At 40.4% G+C, this 19,109-nt stretch overlaps 1 protein-coding gene across 4 annotated transcripts; it reads left to right on the forward strand.

The window, feature by feature from the left end:
• The first annotated feature begins 5,104 nt into the window (after positions 1–5,104).
• On the forward strand, positions 5,105–17,583 carry LOC103715772 (beta-glucosidase-like SFR2, chloroplastic). 4 transcript variants are annotated; one of them, XM_008803521.4, is made up of 11 exons: positions 5,111–5,370; positions 8,899–9,265; positions 10,038–10,176; positions 10,544–10,710; positions 12,227–12,448; positions 12,638–12,809; positions 12,893–13,126; positions 13,212–13,361; positions 14,270–14,399; positions 16,857–17,174; positions 17,255–17,583. In XM_008803521.4, the coding sequence occupies exons 1-10, from the start codon at positions 5,190–5,192 to the stop codon at positions 17,042–17,044; spliced, it is 1,950 nt and encodes a 649-aa protein (XP_008801743.1). In that variant the 5' UTR covers positions 5,111–5,189; the 3' UTR covers positions 17,045–17,174; positions 17,255–17,583. The 4 variants fall into 4 exon arrangements, with proteins under 4 accessions (XP_026663758.1, XP_008801743.1, XP_008801744.1 ...); XM_008803522.4 differs by having other exon boundaries at positions 8,902–9,265; XM_008803523.3 differs by having other exon boundaries at positions 5,208–5,370; positions 8,880–9,265.
• The last annotated feature ends 1,526 nt before the right edge of the window (positions 17,584–19,109 follow it).

A 19,109-nucleotide genomic window follows, 5' to 3' on the forward strand; every position in this document is an offset into this window, starting at 1 on the left:
CTTCTGACCAGAGAAAGTCCTTTGGCCGCTTAAGGATCTTGAAGAATGGGAGGCAGCGCTCAGCCGATCGGGAGACAAATTTTCCCAAGGCGGCAACTCGTCCGGTAAGCCGCTGCACTTCTTTGACTGTCTTTGGGGGCGCCATCTGTTGCAGCGCTCGGATTTTTTCGGAGTTGGCTTCAATCCCACGCTAGGTCACTATGAAGCCCAGGAATTTGCCCGAGGTGACTCCGAACGCGCACTTTGCTGGATTGAGCTTCATTCGGTATCTCCTGAGCTTGGCGAACGTCTCGTTGAGATCAGCTACATGGTGTTCCGCCGCTCGGCTCTTCACCAACATGTCATCCACATAAACTTCCATATTTCGACCGATCTGGTCCTCAAAAATTTGGCTGACCAGCCTCTGATATGTGGCTCCAGCGTTCTTCAGACCGAAAGGCATCACCCTGTAACAATAGGTGCCCTTGTCGGTGATGAAGGCCGTTTTCTCCTCGTCTTCTGGCGTCATTCGGATTTGATTATATCCCGAGAAGGCGTCCATGAAAGTCAGCAATTGATGTCCTGAGGTGGAATCGACGAGCTGGTCGATGCTTGGAAGGGGAAAACTGTCTTTCGGGCAAGCCTTGTTCAGGTCGGTGTAGTCCATGCACATGCGCCATTTCCCGTTGGCCTTCTTCACGAGGACTATGTTGGCGAGCCAGTCTGGGTAGGAGACCTTCCGGATGAAGCCAGCTTCAAGGAGTTTGTCCACTTCCTCGGCTGCAGCTCGTTGTCGTTCCGGGGTGGAGCCTCTCTTTTTCTGCTTCACAGGTCTGCTGGTCGGCTTTACCTGGAGTCGATGGGTCATGACCTCAGGGTCAATTCCTGGTACGTCGGTGGGTGACCAGGCAAAGACATCAGCATTGTCCCGCAGGAAGCCGATGAGGTGATCCCTTTCACGGACGCCAAGGCCGGAGCCGACCTGCACGGTTAGCTTGGAAAAATTTTCTCGTAGAGGAACTTGAATGAGGAGCTCACCAGGCTCTACTTGCTTCTTCCAGAGGTCGTCCCTTGCGTCCAGAGTTTCCATGGGTAGCGAGGGGCCCGTTGCCTGAGGCGGAGCTTTAGTTGGTTGTTTCACTCTGTGAGCCGCTATGTAACACTGCTTGGCGACCAGCTAGTCCCCGCGGGCCTCGCCTACTCCTTGGCCAGTGGGGAATCGCACGAGTAGATGGCGGGTCGAGACCACGGCTCGGAGGGCATTTAGCCCTGGCCGTCCAAGGATGGCGTTGTAGGCTGAGCATAGACGGACTACAAGGAAGTCCGTCCTCACGGTGCTTTCCTGGGGAGCGAGGCCGACCGTAATAAGGAAGCTGACCTCACCCTTAACTGGGACCGAATCTCCGGTGAACCCGACTAGTGGGGTATTAATTTTTCGGAGATGTCCTTCTGGTAATCCTATTTTTTGGTAGGCATGGTAATACAAAATATTGGCCGAGCTCCCATTATCAACTAAGACACGCTTTACATCAAACTTATTTACAATCATGGAGATGACCACAGCATCATCATGAGGGGTCTCAACCCCTTCCAAGTCCTCGTCCGAGAACGAGATGGCTTCGGAAGCGCGTGGGCGCTTCGGGGAAACTTCCTGGGCTGGCCCTCCAGCGGAAGTCCCTCCCCTAATGACATTGATGGTGCCGGCGATGGGTCTGTTGTCATTTGGATTCTCAGGGGGCGTGGTGTTTTCTGCTGGCCTCCTCTCTTCACGTCGGTTCCGTATGAACCGATTGAGCACCCCGCGGCGAATAAGCGCCTCGATCTCGTCTCGGAGCTGAATACAGTCCTCCGTGTCGTGCCCATGGTCCCGATGGAAGCGGCAGTACTTCCTGAGATTGCGCGGAAATCCCGTATCCCGCATGGGAGGTGGAGGTCGAAAAAAGTCCCGGCCTTCAATCTCCATCAAAATCTCGGCCCGGGGTGCATTGATGGGTGTGTAATTTTCGTACCTCCCTGGGTACGCCCGAGGCCGTGGTGGGGACCTTGGTCGAGGTGGGGTCCTCCGTTGTGGCTGTCCCTGCTGCCGGGGCGGGCTCCTCAGTCAGGGAAAATTCTTCTCTCGACGGAGGGATCGGCTTCTTTTTCGGCCGCGCTCTTCGCGGCGTTTCTTTTGCTTCCTTGAGGCGGGCTGAATCGCACCCCACCTGGAGGCGATCGCCTCCTCGGCTTTAGCGTACTTCCGAGCTCGGGCCAGCATTTCGGTGAAGTCGGCCGGAAAGCTCTTCTCGATGGAGAAGAGGAATCGATAAGAGCGGGCCCCAGTCTTTAGAGCCGACATGGCTATTGACTGGTCCAGCTCGCGGACTTCCCACGTGGCGATGGTAAAGCGGTCTAGGTACTCCTTGAGGGATTCCCCCTCCTTCTGCTTGATATCCAGGAGGGAGTCCGACGTCCGCCTTTGGCGTCGGCTGGCAGCAAAATTGGTAGCAAATTGCCTGCCAAGTTGCTCGAAGGAAGATACCGTGCTCGGCTTTAGCCCAGAAAACCAGAGCCGAGCTGTCCCTCGAAGAGTTGCCGGGAAGGCCTTACAAAGCATGGCCTCCGAGGATCCTTGTAGGGCCATGAGAGCTCGGTAACTCTCCAAGTGGTCGAGGGGGTCGGTGATTCCGCTGTATGGCTCAACTTGAGACATTTTAAACCTCGCGGGGACCGGCTCATCCTCGATCTGGCGAGAGAAGGGGGACTTGGTGGTGAATTCAAAATCTCCTTCTTGCCTTGCCTTCTTGTTGTGTAGCGCTTCGATCTGGCGTTCCAAGTGTTCGACTTTCCTGTCGAGCTCCTCAACCTGTGGAATCATCACCGTGGTTTGCTCCGTCCCACGGTGGTCTGGGGCTGATTCGGCTTCAGAGGGTTGGGGTCTCCTGCTGAGGCCTTCCCCCGGCAGCTCTCTCTGGGGGGAGGCCCGCCCTTCGTTGTTGGCCCTGGAGGAGCCATGAAGATTCTGGCCTGGAAGAACCGGGCCGTTGGGAGGAAACTCCGGCAAGACCTGGGCCTGCGGGGGAAGCGTTGGTGAGGCCTCCCCACACTGCAGGCCTTGAACGGCAGCGGCCAGGGCCTGAACTTGCTGCACCAAAGCATTGAATTGTTTCGGCTGGACCTGGGGAGTCGGGTCAGCCAGAGTAGGCGAATTCTGGACGGAGCGTCTAGGACTCTGTGGGGGACGCCGGGAGATATTGGAGGGCTCCCTTACTTCTCAACTTCATGATCGCGACTCGGGCCCTTCCTCTAGCGCCAACTGTTGCTGGAAATTGGACCCGGGGGCGATCGTCGGTCGAGGAGGGGGAGCGGCGGTGGACACAGGAGAGCGGCGGTCCGTCGGCGGGCGGCGTCCTCCGTCGGGGTGCCTGCAGAAAAGTCGGTGGCCGGGTCTTCCGGCGCCGGCCCTCCGATGCTTAAGTCAGAGGGGGCAATCAGTGTCAAAAGGAGGAAGAAGGCAGTATATTTTGAGTTTTCTGTGTCCAACCCCCCTTCTGAGAAGCGAGGGTTCCCTTTTATAGGGGGGTCGGTGTACCTGTGATGTGATGGGGCGAGGCCGTCGTACGACTCGGCATGTTGCTTGGATTGGCAAACGATCGGGCGAATCATTGCATTAATGTCGAAAATGAGGCTGTCGTACGACCCGAGCTGACACGCGATCGGGTGAATTATTGCATTGGTGTCGGAGGTGAGGCCGAGATCAGAGACTTATCACTGTTGATTGGACTCCGCTGAACCGATCTGCCCTGGAAAGCCATGGGTTCGTAGACAATAAGAGCCATGCGCATTAATTGTTGAGTAAGCCGGAGGTGCGCATTAATTGTTGAGTAGGCCGGAGATGCGCATTAATTGTTGAGTAGGCCGGAGATTTGCATTAATTGTTGAGTGAACCGGGGGTTTGCAGAGGTCATGCGTAATAAATGCTGGGGCAGTGGCAGGATATGGCCCTCGGCCGGACCTCGGAGGGGTACGGCCGTAGTAGGTGGTCGATGAGGACAGACTTTTGAGGTCGGGAATTCTTCAGGTCGGAGGTTCTGAGGTCGGACGCCGACCTCAGTCGTCCGGGGCCGGCGGTCATGCGGCCTTCCAGTGGCGGGGTTACTATATTACCGGGGAAAAACTGTATTCCCCCAACAGATCTTATCCAGGCGAACACATATGATCCACTCTTGATAGGGATTGTTCAGCTCAAGTAATGGCAAGAACAAAAAAGAGGTCTCCATGGAGAGAGACAAGCAAAATTGAAGTGAGCTACTTTGAATGGTCCAGAGGGAAAACATGAACCAATGGTGGCGGCTTCTTGAGTGCCCCCACAGTGGGGTCAGGCATCATCTATGGCTTTCTAATTGAACCATTGAGAGAGAACGTATCACGGGCATGCAGGAAAGACTGCGATAGATGAGGACTACTCAATACTTTTCTTTCTTTTTTATCTTTTTTTTCTTCTGAAGATAACCTACCAAATTGGGTGACTCTAGAATTTAACTCGTAATATTCTGAAAAAAAAATCTAAGTTTAAATCTAAAAGTTGACACTAATTGTCCTCAAAATTGCTTAGATAAAAAATAAATTTTACTCCTAGTGCTAAACAGATTGAATATATATATATATATATACGCAATAATATTTTAAAGGTTCATCCTTTCTAACCGTCCAAAAAAAGTATTATTTCTCTAAGATCTTTTTATTATTAATTTTTCAAATATAGATGATTGCTTATTTATATCTTCTATATATCATATTTCAAGTTTGATAGAATGCAAATAAACATAATAAAAGAGAGAATGTTGCTCTTGTGCATATCTATTTTACACTTTATATAAGTAGGACAAATGCTTTGTTTTTCGACTAATTTTCTTAAAATCTATTTAATTTTTTAAAAAAATTCTGTTTACTTATTTTCTATTTTAATTTGAGAAACTCTAAAAAAACCAGGAAACTCTTTATTTTTAAGATATTTAGAGTTATCAATTTTTAATAGCAATAATTTACTAGAAGAGCAAAAGTAAAAGCAAGGAACAAGGCAATTTTTTTAGTTTTTAATTTTTCAAAGAAGAAATTTCCGGATACCAAATTAAGTAGAGAAAAGAAAAGTTTCCATTATCGCCGCCTTGGAATATTTTCGCACTGTCCTATCCATTCGTTATCGTTCCCGCCAACAGGGATCTCTCGAGATGGCGCTTGGGGCGCTCCTCGTCGCCGCCACGAAGCTCGCCGGCGTTTTGGTCACCGTCACGGTCGCCGCCAACGCCTTCTCCTTTGCCCGCTATCGCCGCCGCCACCTCCGCCCCTTCCGCTCCCCCATCGACGAGTCAGCCGACGTCCTCGCCGCCTTCAACGTCCACCCCGACTCTGGTAACCCCCCGAAACCTTACCCTAATTCAAGAACTTCATGGACTGCAAAATTTTTCATGCGATAACTTTTATTGGTATGATTGATGAATTGATTTCGGATATTTTTGGAGCGAAACGTGGTGCTTTTCTTGAAACAAGTCGTGATTTTTTTTTTTTTTTGGATTTCTTGGAAGTTTTGGTGAATGGCTGATGCGTTGGTTGATCTATACGGAGATATTGCAAATATTTGAAAATCTAGTTTTTATTACTCTCTCCCTCTAAAACCCTAGCCCTAATTCCACAACTCAACTTAGTTCAACTAAGCCTTAATCCCAGACTATTTGGGATCGACTCCATGAATTCTTTTCCTCCATTCCGCGCAGTTTAGGGCCTTGCTTTCTGAGAGATGTTGAGAAATCCACATACTGAATAAATTTCACTCTGGGAGTTCTGTTTGATACTCTGCGGAAATTCATGTGGATTAGGAATCGAATTGGGAGTCTTGAAACCAGTGCTCGTTTTTTTCACCTTCTCTTCTCTTCTTTTGATTTATTCAGATCTGGTGAATGGTATATAGTTTGTTAGTCTCTATAGACATTTTGGAAGCGATTTCCGATGTCCAAAACCCTACAAACTCTATCTCTAGTTTAAGTACTTTGTTAAAATATTTGCAGAAGAAGTGGAAAACAAGAGAAAATGAGAGAGAAGAATGATTTTATTTCTTTATTTCGTCATATTCGGTACATCTGAGAGGTTATATGTACCTGTATATGGACTCCATACAAGAAAAATAATATATACTAATATAGGATCACACTAACAATAGAAATATTACTGACTGATATAAGTTGTTATGTGATCCCTAAATTCACTCTAATAAGATTTTTCTAATAAGAAAAATATAGATTGATATAGAATCACGCTAATAAAGAAAAATATTATGAGCGATTCAGGTTGTTACGTGATCTCTAAAATTATGTTAATATCATCCTTCAAATTCAAGATGGTACTATAGGTGCCAACTTGAGTTTGAAAACTGGATCACGAATGTATCAAAAAACTTACATGCTGGATAAAGAGCTGGAGTAGTAGCTAAGAAGCTGACGTGATAGACTAAGAGCTGACATAGCAACTCATAGACTGACATGGTGGTAGATCAAAAGTTGACGTTGCAGCATAGAGCCTGATGTGTCAGAACACGAGCTATTATAGCAGCTTAGAAGTTGATGTAGCAGATTAGGAGTTGATATAACAATTCAGAAGCTGATATGGCAAACTGATGTGTTTGACTGATGTGACAGACTGACATATCTGTCGATGTGGTTGATTGACTTGTCTGATGATGCGGTAGTGAGAAGACACATAGAAGATAACAGTTGCAGTGAGGACAGAGTTCGGAGAGAAGGCAACCGAAAGTCGATGATTATCGTAGATGGAGGCACCGATCACGTAACCTGCTACCATCTTCTCTTCCGCCTTTATTGTGGCCGTCATCGCCATGTCGAAAAGCTTTGAAGACCTCCATTGCCAATCTATCGATCTCTGTTTCCGGATGAATCAACACTCAAAAATCTTTTATTTTTTAGTGGATCCGCAGATCCTCTATTTTTTAATAAATCAATATCGATCTCATTAGTAGATTTGCATATCCTTTATTTCTGGTAGATTAATACCTGAAGATTCTTTGTTTTCTATGGATCCGCAGCTCCTCTTTACCACTTTTCTCCTCAGCTTCAGATCTTCGGTGGTTTCTCCTCACCGTCGCTCGGCTCCAGTTCGAAGTCAATTTCTCCTCAGCTCCAGATCTTCGGTGGTTTATTTGCTGCTTTCGACTCCTTTATCATCCACTTCGAAGTCAATTTCTCCTCTTTCATGGTCCTCCGTCTACAAGAATCATCAACCTTTGGTTACCTTCTCTCCGAGCTCTATCCTCGCTGCAACTGTCATCTTCTATGTGTCTTTTCATTGCCACCTCATCAGACAAGTCAATCAACCACATCGACAGACATGTCAGTTTGTCACGTCAGTCAGACATATTAGTCTGCCATATCATTTTCTGAGTTGTCATATCAACTCCCAACCTGCTACATCAGCTTCTGAGCTGCTACAATAGCTTATGTTTTGCCACATCAGGCTCTATGCTGCAATGTCAACTTTTGATCTACCACATGTCAGTCTCTGAGTTGCTATGTCAGCTCCTAGTCTATCACATCAGCTTCTGAACTACTATTCTAGCTCTTAATTCAGTGCGTTAGTTTTTCGATACATTCGTGATCAAGTTTCTAAACTCAAGTTGGCACTTATAGTACCATCTTGAGTTTGAGGGGGGATATTAACATAATTTTAGGGATGACGTAACAACCTGTATCGCCCGTAATATTTTTCTTTATTAGCGTGATTCTGTATCAATCTATATTATTTTTCTTTATTAGCATGATCTTGTTAGAGTGATTTTAGGATCACATAACAGCTTGTATCAGTCAGTAATATTTTCCATTGTTATTTGATCCTATATCAGTCTATATTATTTTTCTTGTATGAAATCTGTATTCGAATATATATAACTCCTTAGATGTACCGAATAAGACTAAACAGAGATATAAAGTTCTTTTTCTTTTGTTTTCCTCTTTTGCAAATATTATAACACACTTCATAACCCTAAACCTAGTCCAAGAATTTAAGGGGATTGTCAAATCCTTTTATGCTTCTTTAATGTTTCTTCTATTGATTTCCTGATGATTTTGTTACCCTTTCTAAGTTCTTGTTGAATCTTGTGTGTTTGCATGACTCTGTGCTATATTATGGTAGTTTCTCTAAAAGTGTTTGCTGAATTCATTTTATTGATCGCTAGAGATATATAAATTAATTTATGGTAGGAATCAGGGAAATCAAGAAACTTAGCTGCCTTTTCTTTCATATTGGTGCTTTTGTCATTTGTGCCCCGTTTCTTTTAATTTCTTAAAGATGGATAGGTATTTGCAGATTTTTTTTGGGAAAAATTGGAAACCCAGGAGTTAGATATACTAAGCAAAGAGTCAGTGAAGCCCATAGCAAAGTCCTTCTTTTCTTTTCCTTTCCCATCTGGTTTTTTATTTATTGATGGTTCTGGTGTGGTAAAAATTTGGGGGAATGCTATAGTGGGAGGGAAGCCAAAGATTCTGTCATCTTAACTAACTTCTAGATCATGGTAAATGATATAATGAGAGCTTGGAATAGTCTATTTCCTTGTAGGGTTCTTTTGAAAATCTGATGGTGATGATATGGACTTGAAAAGCAAAATTCTGGAGTTGTTCTCCTCTTCTCTTAAAAAAAAAAGAATTTCTTGTGTTATTTAGCTCTGGATACCTGCATCGTTTTCAAGTTTGAACCTTTTGAATTTGAGACCTAGAAACCAACATGAGACCATGTTATTGTCTCTTGTGCCACTAGTCTACTACTTCAAAAAATTGCAAGTTAAATATAGCAAAATCCCTTGCCCAATTTCAGTTGTTGCTGTTGTTTTATCTCTTCCTTTTCTAAACAAACTTTAGTGATGGTCCAATGATGAAGCAGAGGAGGAAAATGGGTTCTTTTTTGGATTAGCAACAGCACCTGCTCATGTTGAGGATAGGCTAGATGATGCTTGGCTTCAGTTTGCAGAGCAACAACCCTGTGGTGATATGGAGCTTAAAGGGAAGCAGCAGCCAGTGGATGCACTGATGGCTTCTGCTACTGGTGATGGTGGTTCTCAGCAAGTTTCTTTGGCCACAGATGAGCCTAAAAAGACTGCTAAGAGGGAGACAAGAAGACCCATAAAGATAGCTATGGAGGCCATGATCAGAGGATTTGAGAAGTATTCAGATGGAGAAGAAGGAGAGCACCGTTCTAGCCCAGAATGCAGTCATACTGTTGCTGCTTGGCACAATGTACCTCATCCGTGAGTATTCATGCTTATCCATTACTTGCCTCATCTTGCTTGTTAGTTTTTTTTTGTGTGTGTGTGTGTGTGTTTTCATCTTGCATACGAGTAGAATCTGAAGCTCTGATGTTTTGCTGCTTCATTTCAGAAGTCTTGTGGGTTTTCTTTTGTTAGTTAAGTATGTGTGATTCAGATTTTTTGATAATCTTATGTAGGACAGTAGAAGACCTAACATAATGGTTTTCCACAAATAAATATATCTTAAAATCCACATATTAGGCGAGGAAGAAGAACTGTTTATGCATAACTATCACCTCAACTTGATGTAAATGATGCTTTAATACACAATACCATGCCCATTTTTATTAGTCAGTTTCCACAACATGTTTGATAGATGCAAGAAAATTTACTTCTCTAATCCTTACCCTGAAACATGAGTTGCTCACCACTCTTGAATATATCTTTTAGAGCAATTGTATGCTCTGACAGCAGATGGATACTTAGGCCTTTTCGATTTCATAAAGTCAATAATTTGGTTCGGTTCAACTCATATCCTCTTGTATTTTACTCAACCATGCTTCTTTTTTTTTTTCACAAAAAAAAGTTATTATCTGATACCCTAGCTGCAAACTGGACCCTAAGAAATCTGAATTTGCTCTTAAGGGCTTCTACTACTCAGGAAAGTCTCCATAAGGCCTTCATGTATTGATTTCTGTATGATGTCTCATATAATATTTTGCAATGGATTGGTGAATATTGGTTGATTCAGATAGTTTGGTTTTCGTTTCAGGCAGGAGAGGTTGAGATTTTGGTCTGATCCGGACACCGAGTTAAAGCTGGCTAAAGATACTGGTATCAGTGTTTTCAGAATGGGAATAGATTGGGCAAGGATAATGCGAAAGGAACCAGTAGAAGGACTTAGAGACTCTGTAAGTTTGTGATAAACATATTTATATTTTTCTCTTAGATTTCCGTACAGAATTTTGATTTATAAATGAAATATAAAAATTTATTATACAAAGATGATATAAAACTTTGACATCTCTGTGCAGATCGTGTTTTATTATCATTATCCTCTTTGTGAAAATTTAGAATATTATTTCTATGCTTTTGTGTTCTGTAGATAATAGAATATGAGACTTTTCTTGTGGCAAAAGTAGATTTTCTTCTATTTCATGACCTTCAAGTCACTGATCTGATATCAACTTATTGAGGAAACACTCAATTTGTTAATAGTTCTTCTAGTCCCATGGTTGCCATAGGGCTAAAGTTGTGTCAATAAGTTGTTTTCTCTAGGTTAATTTTGCAGCATTGGAGCGCTACAGATGGATCATTGAAAGAGTACGATTTTATGGAATGAAGGTGATGCTTACTCTGTTCCATCATTCACTTCCTCCATGGGCTGGAGAATATGGAGGGTGGAAGCTGGAGAAAACAGTTGATTATTTCATGGATTTTACAAGGTAAAAAATTATACCTATTATATGAACTTTCAGATTGTTATTACATATTCAATAAATCTTGTTTGTCGCAGAACTTAAGAGGGATCAAAATATAATACCTGTTATAATGCTCAAGTTAATATCTATCTACTTTTCATGCCATGAAACTGATAGTTATCTACAATATGACATCTGTGTCACCTGCCGTATAAAGATTTCAAAAATCTCAATTTGAATATTGTCTTTTTTTTCCTTATAGCAGAAGGATCACAAGATGATTTGATGGAACCTGTTGTGTGTACATGAAGGATAAAATCTATGGTTAGGAAACATTTTGTTGTATAGTTCTTTGTCATTGAGTTTAATTACGAGTAAGACTATAGTAAGAAAGAAACTATTATGCATGTTGTTTAACTGAGGTAATGCACTAACACCTTGTGTTGTAAAACAACTAGCCTTGCCCCATCCTTGCATCTTTGGCTTAATAGAACAAGGGATGATCCAGCAAAGTTCAAGACCATTATACATGACCGGCAGTCAACCTGTATAAACCCTCTGTGGCTGATGCCAAATTCCTGACAATAGCAGCGTTAAGAGGGGAGGCCTATCAAGAAACTTGAAGGTTGGTAGAAAAGTGGGGACATGTGTCTTATTAGTTATGCTGTTGGAATTCATTCAACCAAGGAGCAACACTCTAAGCTTCCCGAGACTTAGAGTCTAGACAAAGAGAGTTGAAGGCAAAATTTGATATACGGCATTTGATTATTTTTTGAGGCAAAAAGTACATCACAGAACCAAACATGTAATACAAGCCCCAGCAGTAAATAGTCTAATTCACAAGTTGAAAAATTAACCAGGGGATTAAAGATTTTCTGTTGCATAACATGTGAATATGCTACCCACGAGAAATATGATTGCTAGCATAACATTATTGAATTATTAAGAGTAATGTTTAAGTGCTATTAAATGGAAAGTTTTAATAAGTTAATTTTCTTTAGCCACTGGAATTCTGCAGTTTTATCTCAAATTGTTAGATAGATCTCACCTGAGACTGCAAAAAATCAGTAGATTACTAAATTTTACTTGAATCACATGCAACCCAGCGTACTTTTCAAGAATCCTATTGGACCTTGTGTTCTTGTTTTATTTAATCTTTGTGACTAAAGGCATTTGTGTACAATCTAAGGAAATTTCAGAAAATAAAAGGAACTGGTGAAATGCTGTCCGCTATGCTAACCTTGGCTTCCTGTATCCATTTACTTAAAGTTATGAGATATAGGTATTCAAATGCATTTGCTTCACAGTTAGAGAGGAAAGTTGTTAAGGAGAGGAAAGTCCTATTTCAGCGGATATGTTGTTCCATTCTATTATTTTGTTATATCATGTGACAAGATAAAAGAACTGGATTTCTTGTTCTTGTTCTTGTTGTTTCTCCTGCATTTACTTGTTCATTCTGGAGAGGACTAGAGACTATGGCTCATTTGTCGAGTTTTACTTCCAGAGCTCAGTCAATGATGTTGCGATTCTTGGTATGCAGGCTTGTTGTTGACCGTGTATCAGATTTGGTGGACTATTGGGTAATATTTAATGAGTCTCATGTATTTGTTATGCTAACTTATTGTGCGGGTGCTTGGCCTGGTGGACATCCTGACATGATCGAGGTAGCAATGTCTGCCTTACCTACTGGTGTTTTCAATCAAGCCTTGCACTGGATGGCTGTGGCACACTCAAAGGCCTATGACTATATCCATGGAGAAAGGTTGTGTGGAACTTCATTGACAGTTTCTTAGCATATCCTGCTCTACATGATAGAGATATAACACATATAAGATTTATATAATATCATCTGCCATGCACCTTCTACTCATGTAATAATGAATTTCAGGGTTATGTTGTTGTCAATTACCGAACTGGTTTGATATTTACAGAAGTTTTGTTTGACTAGCAGCAAGAGTAGCCAGAAACCTATTGTTGGGGTTGCACATCATGTCTCTTTTACAAGACCCTATGGTCTATTTGATGTTGCTGCTGTTGCACTGGCTAATTCATTGACACTTTTCCCCTATGTGGATAGCATCTCTGACAAGCTAGATTTCATAGGCATTAACTATTATGGACAGGTTAGCACTTCTATAACATCATATCCCTGAAAGCTTTAATCCACTGCAAATGGAACAGGGCTGACATGGTTGTTAATATCCAGGAAGTAATTTCAGGGCCTGGCTTGAAGCTTGTGGACAATGATGAGTATAGTGAATCTGGACGTGGCGTTTACCCTGATGGTTTATACCGTATTTTGCTTCAGTTCCATGAAAGATACAAACACCTGAATCTGCCATTCATTATTACTGAGAATGGAATTTCTGATGGAACTGATTTGATTCGACGCCCATACTTGCTGGAGCATTTATTGGCTGTATATGCAGCCACTATAATGGTTTTTACCCTCGTCTTGATATATACCGCCTATTGTGAATAACTTTTCCTATGCTAAAACATGGATAAATGTCCATGTTATGTAGGGTGTTCCTGTGCTTGGTTATTTGTTCTGGACAACATCAGATAATTGGGAATGGGCTGATGGATATGGTCCCAAGTTTGGACTTGCGGCAGTCGATCGTGCCAATGACCTAGCACGTAAACCTCGCCCTTCGTACTATTTGTTCTCCAAGGTAACAAACTTCAGAGGTAGTAAATCTTGTACAGAACTTTTTGCAGTGTCACATTCTCCTGCTGAAAATTATATGGACTGGCCATAATTAAAGATGCTAGGACAGTTATATCAATGCATCGAAGTTAAGAAAATCGAACTAACTAAATTTGGATTCCATTTTTTTTTGGTAAGTCAATGATATTCTAGTATTATGTAATGTATTTTGTGATATGTTGGCCATCCAAGAAGAAGAAGAAAAGATTTCCCTTTCATTGTCTAGTCAGCATGTGGTCACTAGGCAGAGACTGGAGCTGGTTTTCTGTCTGAGTATTATACAATATGAGACTCTTAAGATTTCTTGGAGTATTAAATATAAAAAATCACTATGTGAAATAGGCATGATTTAGGATAATGATATATGGGATCATCTTATTCAACTCGGTTGAAATTATGCTGGGCCTCATGGTAGGAAGCTTTTAACTTCTAGCCTATATGAGCAGTCATTTCATAAGCACTTTCAAAAATAACATATAATATATGTACATCTATTGCCAGATACTATGATTTTCTTAAGCTATTATCTTCCTATATTTTTCTTCTAATGATGGTGCTTCTTGTTACTTCTTTCCATTTATTGGTCTACAAGGGAACTGTTATGCTGTTGACGTTTAGAAAAGTTATCCACCATTTTTTAAAATCATCATTTCTTTTTTGAGAAAATAAAGTCATCATTTCTCCTTGTCTGTGTTTCTGCACTTGGTTTTTGATATAATAAAACGAAATTTTGAATCAATGAAATGATTTTCATGCTCTACATTGTCTAATTATATGAATTCCTGTGAAATATTATATGTTACTTATTTTCCCCCTTGTTCTTTTGATGCCTTGTTATTCTGTTATATGTGATTGGCAGCAGCTTTATTTCAGGTGGTGAAAACAGGCCAAGTCACAAAACTAGACAGGGTTCAATCTTGGAGAGAACTCCAGCAAGCTTCTCTAGCAAAGAGAACGAGGCCGTTTTACCGAGCAGTGGACAAACATGGACGTATGTATGCAGGTAAATATGCAACTCTTGAATAATTTAGTGTCATTCTTATTCTGTTCGTCAATCATTTAATGATCCAATGCTCTTAGGATGTTGTTTCTGTCTCCACTCAATCAGGTATCATATGCACATTCTCCTTGACATCCAAGAAGTCACCTTTCTAGCAACAGTAATGCTACAATTAATAAAACTCTTACAGCACATGGTTATTAGAATTTGTATGTCTGATGAAAATTCACAATCTGTTGCAGATGCATATTGGTGCATATTTATGACTAGTCCATGGGCCTCATGAGTGAGGGACTGAATATATCCCTCATACCCTACTCAAAATATTCAGAAACAGAGAATAGTATGTAGATCCTATAGAATCTAATCTCTTTGAAATTTGCTAGTTTTAATGGACTCTCTTCTGTATAGTTGTTATGTTGAGCAGCCTTTTCAGAGATCATTGGTGACCCTTAAGGAATGACTAAACAATGCTTGCTGAATTTTGTTACATGGTGTTTCTTTAGCATACCATACATTTTATGGCTAATAACCAATGTTGATATTGCAAAACTTTACTTTTATCTAGTATGTAAATGCGAAATGGATTTGGAGGCCTGACAATGTATGTAGCAAAATCCTTGAAGGGCAGAAATTTCTAGGCATTGATTAGGCAACTAGAGCCATGTTAACATGATTCCTCTATTGGTTTTATCTTTTAGACATGGATTTTGGAGAAAGGCTATGAGAACAAGGAATTGACATGGCTTATTGATATACAGGTAGCAATTTCTATTATATACAGGTAGGGACCAGATGATGTGTCCGGTTTGTCTCGATATGTCAACATGCTCTATCTATACTAATGTACATCAAACACTAGTGTTAGCTTTTCCCAGTAATTTTATTGACCAACATCCAAGTCACTTTTTGTGCATTTGTGCATGCCTGTGCAGAAATCCAGAAATGATAAAAATACTCTAGCAGCTAAACCTTTTGTGCATTAAAGTTTATTTTCTTGCAATGAAAAATATATGTATTTAAGAAGTCATTTATTGCAAATACCACCCAGATATTTTTGGTCAATAGGCTCGGGTATCATTGTGTAGTGCATTTTGTGTGCTGGATCATCATTACCATCATCATTAAGGATGCAGGCTTAAGAGCTAGATCATTGGAGATAATGTTTATTCCTTTAGAGCATGTAGTACTACCAAATATTCATCGGGGCTATGAGGTGCTCGAAATGGGGTTTGAATGGCAAAATGCTGGAGTATAGGTAAGTCAGTGATGTGGAACACACTTCAAATGCATTATAGCTTAGAGGTTTGCTAATCACATAATGACTAGTATAATGACAATGTCTGATATTTATCTCAACATGATGTCGTCTGATATTTATCTAAAACATGACAATGTCTGATATTCATACCAAAAAAATGGTTTGTACTACAAAATTAATATTCATTTGCTGCTCAAGAAGAGATCGTTTTGGACTATTCTAACTGGAAGAGCAGTGTAGGTAATTGTGGTGGAAAGGCTTTAAAACTATGATCTCCAATCACCAACCACGTCTAGTCCATGGCTCCGTTGAGATATATATGAATCCTTTTTTTTTTCTTTTCTATTTTACAAGTCTCAGGTTTGCATTCTACGAGAAAGACTGGAAAAGGCTCAGCATGGAAGCACTGAGCATACATTACAGCCTGCAAGTAAACTTTAATGTGGTTTCTCATTGTATTTGCCCACCTTACTTCAGAAAGGCTTTTCCTACATGTTCAAGTTCTGATAGGAATGTAAATATTCAGATTTCTAGTGCTCATCAAGTTATGGATCGAGCCTCCATGAAAACCTAGTTGCAGATGATATCATTTATGATCAAGTTCTAGACCACCATAACATTTTGGTCCTATAGCCCAAATATTGCTTCTGTTGTAGATGCAGAAATCACTTTTAGGATTGTGTTGAACATAATCTAATTTTGATTTCAAAATTGAAATCTCCTTGCATAAATCAAGATCAGTAGAAGCCACTACAATTGCTGCGCTGCACTTCTTCAAGAGTTGGAGTATTTTGGGGAACTTAAAAGTCCAGGAAGATCACTTGCTTTTGTGGAACTCATTGCAGGCTCTGATTCCTCTGTAATCCGATTTACTTGTTCCTCTCTTCTTTCTGCTCTTTCTGTTACTTCTGCTTTTCTCCTCCTCTCTTTTCTTCTTTCTTCTATGTAAATATTATGTTCTTGCTCAAGTTAATGGGCTTTGCCCTCCCCTTACATTAAAAAAAAGGAAGTCAGAACTGACATTAAAAAAAAAAAAAATCAGAACTGACAAGTTGCTAGTGATATTTCATGGTTGCAGAGTGGGATGCCAATCTAATGCCCAATTTTCATTTGAAAATCGATTTACAAACATTAGGTTTTTATTCTGAGCTCTTAGTTCTTTGCCCAAATTTATTGTTTGTCTATTTCATTATTTACAGGAGGGCTAGATGAACCTATTCATCGACCTTATATCCAAAGGGATTGGCGGTTCGGGCATTATGAAATGGATGGTTTGCAGGACCCCTTTAGCCGCATGTCAAGACTTTTTAACGCACCATTTTCACATAAGAAAAGGGTTCATCAATCAGAAGATGATGATATGGTTCTTCAGCCTGTTGGCCTTTGAAGACTGTTCCATGAACTGCAAAGAACAAAAATGCCTCTATTGTTTGCTTAGACTTTAGGGATTCTTCAGCGATGAATGCCTTCAACAATCAATACACTGGAGGGAATTACAAACTCCTTGAAGCTCTTTGGTGAGTCTTGAAGTGCACCACTGGCAGACATTTTGTATGAACCATTAGGCTTTAATCCAACTTATATTTCGTTTGTGCAGGCTACTCTCCCTTCACTGAGCAGTAACTACATAAATGTTTCTTCAATTTGTTGCTAGTTCCATGTCTTAAGGTCAGGAGCCAATTGAAGTGACATCAAGTTTATTGATTTGTCTATTGTGAAATACGTTTTCTACCAAACTGTTGTATTATAAGCCAGAAACTGCTAGCTTTTTAACTATTCAATGCTCTTATCTATGGCAAAGCCACGCATCTTGAAAAAAAGAAGCTTCTTGTTGATGCCCAAAGTATTCTGAAAAGGCAAAAGCTGTTAGCAGATTGGACATTGTAAACATGATGAGCTTGCCAATGCTTTATTATTGTGTTGGTACACTAGACCCAGCAATTTTAGACAAGATGCTAATGGTTACAAGAGCCAAGATTCTAATGATTTATGCATATTACTATTTAGACCTGCAAGCTGTTTAGGAAGGAGTTCATCCAATTTTCCTAAGCCCAGAGTCCAGGGCATGTTTGGTGTAGCTTCAACTTTATAAAAGGAGGAGAAGATAGAAACTGGCTTCTGTAGCTTCTGCCAAAAGTTCTTTTTGGGGTTTTCTTCTTATAGAAGCAATTTTTATATAATGGTATTACACATATATATTTTCTAGAAGTTTTTTTTTTGTTTGTTTTTTATGTTGCATAAGCACTTATTTTAAGCAATACCAAGCATGCCGCTATAGAGGTTTTTCTTCATTTATAAATGGGCTTAGATTTTCTAGAGATGCATGTATACACAAACTCATTCAAAATGAAGGGTTTGGATTGGATTTTTGAGAACAAGTGCCTAATTATTGATGCGTAGGTTTGAGTTTAGATGGTTGAGAACCAACCATCTCACAGATTTAACATAGTTAATAATATCTAAACTTTTTTATATGGTTCAGTTTACTTAGAAAAGAGGAAAAGCTAAAAAGAGTAATGAACAAGACAGGCCATGGGATTCTGGAATATAGGCTTGTATTTTTACCTAGATTTATGTTTAGTTATTTTATGACTATCATATGTCCTAGATTTGTAAGTTTATGTTGACTATGGTGATGTATTTGATGTTAGATTTGATTTTGTTTATTTGTGATCTTTGTATATTATTTTTTTCTTTAATTTTCAGTTATAGGAATGAATGATAAGTGAAATCAAATAGGTTGGAAGGTGGTTATGGATTTATGTAAGTAAATGAATTGAGTACGGTTTGGATATGGGTTGAGAGATCAACTTGATCCAAACCCAGTGCAACCGGACCCGTTTCCACTCCTACTTCTAAAAGAGGGACAGCTTTCCAGGTCTTCAACCCACCTCTCCTTGTAGCTTTCTTATGTTCTTCAAGATGACTGAGAGTCTAAGACAAATGGGCACATAAATACAAAATTTTAAGGTAGAATTGTTTACCATTCAAAGGCCAACATCTTCTCTCACCAAACGAGAGAGAGAGAGAGAGAGAGAGAGAGAGCGAGCTCACAGTATTCATTTGAAATGTGAATTGGCCATGCTTTAGAGGCTACACTCCTGTGCTTAATAATCAAAGATTCTAGTTTCAATGTGCAATACCAAAAATTGGATTTGGATAATTATAATATAGATGGGACTTCCTTCTTTTCCTTTTTCTTAAAAAAAATTAGGTTTTTTGCATGAATATTCTTATCAATATCAAATTTTATATGAATATCTACCCAAAAATAATATTTTCATGTATACCTTCATGAAACACTTGTTTTAATATTCTACCCTTTTTTTTTATTCTTGTTTTTTTATATGTACCCACGTTATCTAACATCGTTAAAAATTAATAGTTTCAAATTAAAATGATTAAAATACTCTTAATGGGTAGATGTGCAAAAAGAAAATAATTATATGACG

This window comes from Phoenix dactylifera, chromosome 1 (assembly GCF_009389715.1).
Source record: "Phoenix dactylifera cultivar Barhee BC4 chromosome 1, palm_55x_up_171113_PBpolish2nd_filt_p, whole genome shotgun sequence".
Taxonomy (NCBI): Eukaryota; Viridiplantae; Streptophyta; class Magnoliopsida; order Arecales; family Arecaceae; genus Phoenix; species Phoenix dactylifera.